The 11,050-nt window shown below is 40.6% G+C and overlaps 1 protein-coding gene across 2 annotated transcripts; it reads left to right on the top strand.

The window, feature by feature from the left end:
* Window positions 1-1,282: 1,282 nt before the first annotated feature.
* Window positions 1,283-8,705, top strand: LOC143412404 (aldo-keto reductase family 1 member D1-like). Of its 2 annotated transcripts, XM_076881602.1 has the most exons (9): window positions 1,283-1,414; window positions 1,638-1,805; window positions 4,089-4,205; window positions 4,324-4,401; window positions 4,667-4,789; window positions 6,385-6,494; window positions 6,578-6,743; window positions 6,838-6,920; window positions 7,002-8,705. In XM_076881602.1, the coding sequence occupies exons 1-9, from the start codon at window positions 1,322-1,324 to the stop codon at window positions 7,042-7,044; spliced, it is 981 nt and encodes a 326-aa protein (XP_076737717.1). In that variant the 5' UTR covers window positions 1,283-1,321; the 3' UTR covers window positions 7,045-8,705. The 2 variants fall into 2 exon arrangements, with proteins under 2 accessions (XP_076737717.1, XP_076737718.1); XM_076881603.1 differs by lacking the exon at window positions 4,667-4,789.
* Window positions 8,706-11,050: the final 2,345 nt, after the last annotated feature.

Here is an 11,050-nt window from a genome sequence, read left to right as displayed (position 1 = left end):
GTGGGACAAAGGCGATTTAAACTCTGAGCCTTCAGTGTACAGGATGAGAGTGCATCTTTTCGGAGCAGCTTCATCTCCCGGATGCTGCAATTTCGGACTCAAACATATTGCTTCTCAAGGTAGAAACAGATTCAGCGAAGAGACTATTGAGTTCATCCAAAGAGGATTTTACGTCGATGACGGACTCGCTAGTGTGAGATCAACAGTCGAAGCCATACAGTTGGTAAACGAGTCAAGGGCACTTTGTAAAACAGGCAACCTACATCTGCATAAGTTTGTGTCAAACGACAAAGAAGTGCTTGCAGCTATTCCCCAAGAGGAACAAGCTAAAGCCAAAGACCAGGACATGGCTCTTGGAGAACTCCACATTGAACGTGCACTTGGAGTGCAATGGTGCATAGAGGCAGATGAATTCCAATTCAGAGTCCAAGTTAAAGACAACCCATTGACAAGGAGAGGGGTGCTCTCGATTGTTGCTTCAGTCTTTGACCCCCTTGGGTTCGTTGCCCCATTCATATTAATTGGAAAGCAAATACTCCAAACGTTGTGCAAGGACAAAGTTAATTGGGACAAGGATCTCCCACATCACATTCTACCACAATGGGAAGCATGGTTGAGAGACCTGCCCAAGTTGGCAGCTCTGAAGATCCCACGAAGCTACTCGCAAGATGCGGACATTGTGCAGTACGAATTGCACAGTTTCTCGGATGCAAGCCTCAGTGGTTATGGTGCATGTTCATATCTCAGAGCAAAAGGTAGAGAAGGACAGGTCAGTTGTGCACTCTTGGAGATATATCTTTTATAAATGCACCATAGGGGGCTTGGGGTGAAACAGCATTTCGGTACACTGTAAACTGTGTATACTCATGTATTGACAATAAAGCTCTTGAATCTTCTGAATCAATACTAGGCAGATGGGATGTACCACTATGAGGGTGGAGTGGAATAGTCCCATTGATAATACCCTTTAATTTCCCTCTCACCTTTTGGGGGTGAGAGGGAAATTCAGCGTAATCCCATTGTCACTGCCAGCTTTCACCAGTATCTGAAAGCTTAATCCAACCTATAATATAGCATATAGTATAGCATTTTAGTCTCATTCATGATGATCAGATAGCGTGTTCACTTCCATTTGTAAATGTTTGTCTTGGTGTCCGGTTGTTCATGTTTTCATGAGCAACAGTTGAGGCACTTTGCATTTGGGAGGAGTTTCTGGCTGAGTAAATAGCAGAGGAGCCAGCCTCCTAGACAGTATTCAAAAGTTCGAGTGAGTGCACAGTGTCAGACATCAAGATCTTTGTAACAAACATTTTTGTTAAACATGGAATTGACAGCAGAAAGTCACTCCATTCCCCTATCTGATGGAAACAGCATACCCTTGATAGGACTGGGAACTTATGCAGATCCCCACGAGGTAAGATTCATGATTTAATTGTATATTGTATATCGTTGTGCATGTGTCACGAAGCAAAAACTAAATGAATAAATAAAAAATAGTGGTAGGATTTTTTGTTTGTTTGTTTTTCGCTGTGACTTTTGAGTGCTTATTATATTATTATTATGGTTGTTGTTATTTTATTTTATACTATATATTCCTTCCAGTACTACTTCTTCTTCTTCTTTTTTTTTTTTGACAGATTCCTAAAGGAACTGCATATGAATCTGTCAAAATTGCGATCGAGACGGGCTACAGACATATTGACGGAGCATTGATCTATTGCAATGAACACGAAGTGGGGCAAGCAATAAGGGACAAAATAGCAGATGGAACTGTGAAAAGAGAGGACATCTTCTATTGTGGAAAGGTTTGCAAAGCATACTTGTTCGTGTGAGCCTCTCCTGTGCACCTTGACTGTTGAACTTTTTTTTTCTTTCTGTTTTTCTGTACACACATTCTGTACTTAAGTAGAAGTACATCTATTACTGTTCAAAACTACTCCAGTAAAAGATGAAGTACTGATTCAACTTCTTTACTCAAGTAAAAGTAAAAAAGTACAGGCTGTTTAGTAGCTGTTTGGAGGACATTTCTATTTCTGTGCAAAGCTAACTTAACCTTCGGCTATGTTAACACAATGATAAAATAATATTAGCAGATGGGAATACAAACTTCAGCCTAAGTTTTTTCCAATCTAAGTATACTCAGCTTGAATCTGAAGAAAAAGAAGTAAAATAAAATATATATATATCAGTCAATAGATCTAAGAATCATCAGCTAAAATTCATATGAATCTCTGCTACACTTGATGTAGAACTCATGCAAACTCATGAAACCAAATCAAATCAAATCAAATCACTTTTATTGTCACATCACATGTGCAGGCACACTGGCACAGCACATGTGAGTGAAATTCTTGTGTGCGAGCTTCACAAGCAACAGAGTTGTGCAAAATACAATAATGTAAACAAGCAAAATACAAGAATGGCTACATCTGAAACTAATAAATATATGTACAATATATAATAGTATATGCATTTCTGGATGTGTATACTAAATATTTTTCTACGCGTGTGTGTGTGTGTGTGTGTGTGTGTGTGTGTGTGTGTGTGTGTGTACACATATTTTACAAATTAAATAGAGTAAACAATAAATAAAATATATAAAAATATACAGAGTTGAGACATGTGCAAAACAGTGGCGTTACTGTACAGTATGGAGTGCATAATGTTAAAGTTCCAGTAGTGAAGCTGAGGTGTCTATGAAGTGTTCAGCAGTCTGATGGCCTGATGGAAAAAGCTGTCTCTCAGTCTGCTGGTACGGGACCGGATGCTGCAGAACCTCCTTCCTGATGGAAGCAGTCTGAACAGTTTATGGCTGGGGTGACTGGAGTCCTTGATGATCCTCCCCGCTTTCCTCAGGCACCGCTTCCTGTAGATGTCTTGGAGGGAGGGAAGCTCACCTCCAATTATCCGTTCAGAGCACCGCACTACTCGCTGGAGAGCTTTGCAGTTGTAGGCGGTGCTGTTGCCATACCAGGTGGTGATGCATCCAGTGAGGATGCTCTCAATGGCACAGTGATAGAAGGTCCTGAGGATGCGGGGGCTCATGTCAAATCTTTTCAGTCTCCTGAGAAAGAAGAGGCGCTGCTGCGCCTTCTTCACTGTTTTGTTTGTGTGTACTGACCACGTAAGATCCTCAGCCAGATGTACACCAAGGAACCGGAAGCTGCTCACTCTCTCCACAGCAGCGCCGTTGATGGTGATGGGGGTATGTACTTCTCTGCACCTCCGGAAGTCCACTATCAACTCCTTTGTCTTTGCGACGTTGAGGGTGAGATGGTTGTCTTGACACCAGTGGGTCAGGGCGCTGACCTCCTCCCTGTAAGCTGTCTCATCACCGTTGGTGATAAGACCCACCACTGTAGTGTTGTCCGCAAACTTCACAATGATGTTGGAGTTGTTAGTGGCCGTGCAGTCGTAGGTGTAGAGTGAGTACAGGAGAGGGCTCAGTACACACCCCTGTGGAGCACCAGTGTTCAGTGTGACGGGGGATGAGGTGATGCTGCCCAGTCTGACCACTTGGCGTCTGTCAGACAGGAAGCTAAGGATCCAGCTGCAGAGGGAGCTGCTCAGTCCTAGATCCTGCAGTTTCCTGTCCAGCTTCGAGGGAACGATGGTATTGAATGCTGAGCTGTAATCTACAAACAGCATTCTCACATACGTGTCTCTCTTCTCCAGGTGTGACAGGGCAGTATGTAGTGTCAGGGCTATGGCATCATCAGTGGACCTGTTGTGGCGGTATGCGAACTGTAAATAACTAATAATGCAAATAAGAAAAAAAGCCAATCTGAATATTATACCAATATTATTTCCCTGAACCACAAAAAAATAAGGAAGATAAAGTAAGTACAGTTTGGTTTGTACAACACCTTTCGAGACAAACATTACAAAGTCCCTCAAGGCAAAAGTTAACCAAAAACTAGTCTAAAATGCTTTTTGCTTGTGAGAAACTTAAAAGGTATGGATAACATACGAATCGATAACATATTCATTTTCATGACTTACCTTTGAATCTTAAAAAAAAAAAAACCAAATGCTGAGTTCTGTAGCTTTTTTCTACATTTGTTAACTTTTCTTCTTTTCTTTTGAAGTTGTGGAACACATTTCATCCACCCGAGCTAGTACGACCTACTTTAGAGAAAACCCTGACGACATTACAGCTGGATTATGTTGACCTCTATATTATAGAAATGCCCATGGCTTTCAAGGTATGCACACATGTGAAAACTTAATAACAAGTTTTTAATTTTTACGTTTGAATTTCATGAGGTTTTACTGCACCAAATGAAATACTATACTATACTGAAACACTATAATTTTCTGAAGCCAGGAGATGAATTTAACCCCAAAGATGAGAGTGGGAAGTGGCTTTATCATGAAACGGACCTCTGTGCCACATGGGAGGTGAGACTTGGTGGCCTGCTTATTCAAGAAAATTTAGTTTCAGTTATTTCCTAACATATGTGAAGACAACATAACTGCTACAGAACAACAGTATTGGGTACACGCGTCCTTTAACTTATAGTTAAATACAAAAAGATATGTGGTAAAAATCAATGACAGCTTCAACAGTGTCTCAGTTTTACTGTTTCTGTGAGCTTTTAAATTGTTTCAAAGTTCAACGTTGACTATATTGTTTTATTATTGTGCTTTCCTATGTCTCTCACAGGCTTTAGAAGCTTGTAAAGACGCTGGCCTTGTAAAATCTCTTGGGGTTTCAAACTTCAACAAGCGACAACTAGAGCTAATCCTTAACAAGCCGGGGCTGAAACACAAACCTGTGTCAAACCAGGTTAGTGGTACATTATTGAGCAAGCAGTTGTCTGGAAATAAGTTACTAAGTACTTGTTTTCAGAATACTAAGGTCAAAAAGCTTTGCTCTTTGAACTAACTAACTGAAAACGCTCGGTAAGTTTTTAACTGAGATTTAAATGAATAGATGGAATCAGAGGCGCGAATAGCAGCAGGAAGATTGTTCCAGGGGCTAGGGGCTGCCAGGGCAAAAGCACGGTCACCTCTGGTCTTTAGCCAGGATCTAGGCTGCACTAGGAGTAATTGTCTTGATTATCTTAGGGCTTTCCCAGGGGTATATGAATTAAGGAGTTCAGTGAGGTAGCACGGCGCAGTATTGACACAGTTCTTGTGTAATTTGGCACTATTCAGCCTTTTCTTCTTGCTTCTTTTCCTTAAGAGTGGCTTCTTGACAGCCACCCTTCCACAAAGACCATTTATGGTGAGTCTCAACAAACTGTTGATGGGTTAGTTGAAGGATGAGATACACCACTCAGGTCCCATATCAGATCTTTGATACAGTTTTTCTGTTTTCTTAAGGACATAGCTTTTAGATGCTGTTCATCTGCTCTAATGTTTTTTTTTCTTGTCCAGTTTCCTCACACCATACTGAAATGTGCCAAGTTTCCAGCTAAAAGCTCTTTGCTCATCAAATCGTGTTATTCATGGCAGAGATTTAGATAAAAGACATGGGAAGAAATTTTCTTTTACTACAGGATGCTAATAAGTCCCTAAAGAAACTGGTTCTTTCCTAACTTTTCTGTAATGTGTAGACTCAATGAGTCATTCTTTGAATTAGCTGCCTTTTTGTGACACTGATAACACTGATTTCATAGATCAGTGTTAGGTGTTTTAATAATCATGATAAAAGAGTGAAAAAATAGCTAGTGCCCAAAGTAAAACTTTGTCTTCAGAAAGCCTGGAGAACTATTGCTCAGCACCACTTACAAGAAACTGTCCTATTAGAAATATAAATACTCGAGACTTGGGAAATGTACAGTACTATATTTACCGTAAGATCAGCAGATAAATGTGCAAACCATTCTTCATTTTAAAAAGTAGTGTTTCAAGAGTCAATGCTTTTGTTACTTTATTGTGCAGCGGCAATTTATTAAAGTCAGAAGAAAGAATCTGAGGCACAACCAGCTGAAGGCTTTAGTTTCAGTCTTTGAATATTTGCGCATACAGCTAATGAACAATACAACAGAAAGACTCAGATTTTAGACATATGCCCAATATGTTTTAACTAAATCACACACACAGCTGTGTTTTGATAGATATGTGAACATTGTGTGGATAGGACATGGATATGTTGCAGAGGTATAGGAACAAAATGCAGGCAATGTATACCGCCCAGAAATGTGGGGAAAACTTCAAATTTATTTAAAAAGTAAGTTTACTGCCTGAAATATTATCAGTATGAAAGGACTGAACTTTGAATCAATGAAAGCATAACAGAGATAGGAAGTTATTATTTAAGTAACATGAACAATCAAGATGCACTTGGAAGTGTTGGTTCATAACACTCACAAGGAATAAGCCAAGCTGTCTTCATCAGAAACATGTGTGTATGTATACATATGTGCTCTATTACAGGTTGAATGCCACCCCTATTTCACCCAGCCAAAATTGCTTGAATACTGCCGGCAGAATGGTATCGTCATTGTTGGTTACAGCCCGCTGGGAACATCCAGAGATCCATCTTGGTATGGGTCACACTCATTTTATGAGTAGCTAGTCAAGTTCTCAGCCTCTTGATTGAAATTAAAATATCACTGTTTCAATAAAGGGTAAACCTAAAATGCCCCCCAATGCTGGAAGATGACCTGCTGGTATCGATTGCCAAAAAGTACAACAAGACCACGGCTCAGGTGTGTCTGCGGTTCAATGTACAGAGAGGCGTGGTGGTCATCCCAAAGAGCTTCAGCCCTGCTCGCATAAAGGAAAACTTTGAGGTTTGTTTATAATTTTAGGTGTGTAGGTAGCAAAAAGTGCCTTCTGAAAACCAGACGCATGGAATATAATCAGACTTATTTGCCAACTTTCCAGATATTCAATTTCTCTCTCTCTGACGCTGATATGAAGGCAGTTGAAGGGTTGAACAAAAACATCCGCTTTGTGGAGCTTCTCATGTGAGTATAGTGCAGCTTGTGTGAAGTTTTGCTCCTTGAACAAACGGCTCCAATTAATATTTCTCTTTTCTGGCTCAACAGGTGGTCTGACCATCCAGAGTATCCATTTCATGATGACTTCTAAACACCACAAACAGCAACACATTGTTCGAGAGTGATTAAATTTGGCATCTTTACTTTGCTAAAATAATATTTAATTGCTATTAGCTAATTAAAAAAAAAAAAAAACAACTTAATTTTACAGCACACAATATAATACACTTCCTCGGGTAAAGGGTTTCACTGCTGAGCCGTGCTGTGGGAAGAATAATGAAGGTCTGCTCTCACAGATGTCTTTAGTTTTGTAAAAGTCTTACAGATAAGTTTTGAGTGACAAAACAAACAAACTTGGGATAGTAAATGTTTGCAAACTACAAAATAAAGATAAGGTGTGGCTAAATCAAAACAAGACTGTTAAGTATAGAAAGCTTAAACTCTGGACAGATGGTGTTCTCATCCTGCCAACACTTTCATTGCTCAGACCAAATCTGAATTGCTCAACCTGAATAACAGCTTTTAAAACTGAATTTGAATTAAATTTAGCTCTTGAATGCTTTCAGTTTCACTTCTCACCATTCAGTTTTAGTTCTTAAATTCAGTTTTTGGGGTCATACATCCGGGTCCTTCGAGAAAACTGCACAATAATCCAGCACAAAGTTTGCCGTTTCAGTGATAGTCATATCATACCACTTCAGAGGTGATCCAGTAATACTGCACTAATGAATTACACCAGGGGTGTTGAACTCCAGGCCTCAAGGGCCGGTGTCCTGCAGGTTTCATATATCACCCTGGGTCAACACACCTGAATCAAATGATTAGTTTCTTTACCAGGCTTATGGAGAACTTCAAGATATGTTGAGGGGGTAATTTAACCATTTAAATCAGCTGTGTTGGATCAAGGGCACATCTAAAACCTGCAGGACACCAGCTCTCAAGGTCTGGAGTTCAACACCTGTGAATTAGACTGTTCGCTTTAGCTAAAGTTATTAAGTTAGCTAAGGAGTCAGGATACTATATAAGACAGAAATAAGCCAAAATTACAATGGTTTGGACACTCTTTTGTATGTTTCCCTACTGTAGCGGTCTCTCAAAGCATACAGGACTTTCAGGGGGTACAAGATGATAACTGTGGAATTCTAATGGGAACAGTCGATCATTAGGGTTGCCAACTCCCTGAAAAATAAATAAGGGACGCCTCGTGGCCAGGGCCGGGCAAAGTGTGGTAGCTCTTTTTTTGTGTGTGTGAAATTTTTTTTTAACCATTTGACTTGAATTTGATTTAAGCAGATGCATATTCTTTGTGATATGACCATATGGGAAACAAATGATAATTTAGCCATTTATTTTTAGCTCAAAATAACATTAACACAGTAAAACAGGTCTCTTTCTTAAACAGAAGCCTGTCATGCTTAACTTTTGAGAATATAAGTAAATCTTTCTTTAAAAGAACTCTGTCCTGCTTAACTTAAAATTATATAAATTAATAGAAAACAATAGAACAAAATCATTCTTGTAACAGTGCACATTTAGTGCATTTAGTACAATTGGCTTCAGTTGAGGTATTATTTCAGCTTTTCTAATGCTAATCAGCTGCTCCTGTTTGTAAACACACTTGTTCCCATGATTACGCATCATAACTCATCATCATTATTCATCTATGTATTACTTTTATGTATTAGTCATCTATTTGTTGTAATCATCTATCCTTGCAGTTGTTTATTACACAAAATAAATTATATTATCACACTTCTGGCCACATAGCGCTGATATTCACTGCACATGCCCATATTAACCTTAACCAGAGGGTTTAAAAAACAAACAAACCAATGTTTACATACCATATCTGCTTCTGCCGTGGCCTGGTGGACAAGAAATTGGTTAAGGGTTCCCCGAGCTTTCACGCCCTTCATGTTCTCCGTGTGCCCACCATTGTGTGTGCATGCCTATGGAAAAAGTGCGCCGGCACACAGTGCAGTGCGCTTTATAGATGTTATCGTGCACTTTTCCAGCCAGGTGTTTTCCTTTTCCCATTCCTCCCTGTACTTTTGCAGCCTATTTTTCTTTCTCTGAGGGGAACAAACATTGCTGCTCTAATGCTGGGCTTACACTGTGCGATTTTTGGCCCATTTTGAGCCGATTTTTGAGTCATGCGACTGATTTGGTGATCGGCCCAATTTTGGCCTTCATTGTGCATCGTGTAGTATACGTGGGGTAACGAGAAGCGATTAACACCTCGAGCAGCTCCCGATCATCAATCGCTCGTAGGGCGTCACCGCAGCTGCTCACACTGCTCACGCGCAAACACGTAACCGTCGGCGAAAAAGACGGTGCAGCTTGGCTGTGCAGCGTGTGATCTGGACACAGGCGATGGAGGCACAACTTGTAGAACTTTGGAAAGCTCATCTGAGCCTTTTCGATGTGGCATCACAAAATTATCACGACCACAACAACCGTGAAAATAGTTGGATTTACATTGCTGCTCAATCACAGCTGCCTGATTAATGTTTTTCATTAGAAATTTAGCAAAGTTGATGGTGGTGGTGTGCGTGTCTGTGTGAGTGAAAGACAGAGAGGGAGAGCGAGCAACAGATTTTCTGTTATAACCTTCATTTTATGGAGGCACAGTGTGAGCACTCAGGTCGCATCAGAGCATCTTATTTTTCTACTACGACATAAAATACAAAGTGCATACCTCATTGGCCGCATTAACTTGCAGGGGTTAATGAAAACGCATCTTGCAGTGTGCACTCCTTCCCACAGGTGGAAAACAGACTGAACATTGGTTCCATCCTGGAAGCATTTTGTAAAAAAGTTAAATGTGTAGTTTTAAACCAACAATGTATACATTAAATCTGATATATTAAAATAAAGTATGTTACGTTCCCCTGAGGGGTCTAGGCGGTGAGGGGAAGTAACAAAAAGTGTCCGGGTCAGAAAAAGGAGACAAGGCGGCATGAGGGTTAAATTAAAGAGTTTTATTAAAGTAGCTCAACTAAAAGAGACGGACAAGCCGCTATCACCATTTAAGAAAAACAAAACTCAGGCGTTGGTCAATAAAGTAAAACGTAAGCCAAAAAGAGAGAGCAGCTCACTAACTGTAACCACTCACATGGCACTCTGGCCCAGAACTCACCTTTCCCTGGGCTTAAATCTCTTTAATTACTGACGAGAGTCAGCTGCACAAAAGGGAAAGGTGGCACCTCAGGCAGAAGAGGTAGTGGGACATGCCCACACAGGCACCTTCAGGAGGAGGCCCTGCTAGGGCCGTAACACCCCCCTCCCATAAATACAAACCTGTGGTTTGTCAAGTGATTATGATAAACTATCTACAAATCAAGTCTGTAACTGTCACATCAACAAATTGCAGGCTTTCCACCTACCAAACCCCATAGCAACGGTTAGGCATTGCTAGCGGAAGCTGCCAACCCCATCTCAATGGGTTCAAAATACTTACTGAAGGTGGCCGCAGACCCGCAAAACAATGTCTCATGTGATAGCCAGGGCTTTTTTGAGCCATCACATGTGGAGAACACAGCAGGCAGTCAGAAGACCTTACTGCAACACTTTGCAGATGATTCCTCAAGTCACCGGTACAGGCATGTTTGTTAGCCAGGGTTGCCAGTAGGGCTGGGCCATATTATACCGTTCACGGTAATACCGGTATAATGTTAGGCAACGATAGGAAAATGAAATATCGCGATAGAATGGGAGTAAAACGCGCATGCGCAGTGCCTTTGTTTTCATACGCACATGGCCGATTGTTGAGTGAAACAGATGAACCAGAATTGGTTTGTAAAAATGGTGCAACTTCCGTGATGTAGAACTGGTTTGGTGTTTGTCCGTCAGATACACAACAAAGCACATTTTTTTTGCAGAACACGCAAGCGGCCGTTGTTATTGTCGTATTTGTCGGACTAAGATGCTCTTAAATCTGGGAGTAATCTGGGTCCTAAACTCCTTATACTTCAGGTCAAACAACACTGCAGCATCACTTAAGAGTTAAAAACTGTCTAAATTCTTTCATCTTTAATAAAACGATCAGCATTGCTGCTTTACCAGGTGTAACTATAAAGTTTAACTTCCAGGCATCC

Source organism: Maylandia zebra, unplaced genomic scaffold (assembly GCF_041146795.1).
Source record: "Maylandia zebra isolate NMK-2024a unplaced genomic scaffold, Mzebra_GT3a scaffold27, whole genome shotgun sequence".
NCBI lineage: Eukaryota > Metazoa > Chordata > Actinopteri > Cichliformes > Cichlidae > Maylandia > Maylandia zebra.
The sequence above is the reverse complement of the archived record's forward strand: the minus strand, read 5'-3'. Positions and strand labels throughout refer to the sequence as shown.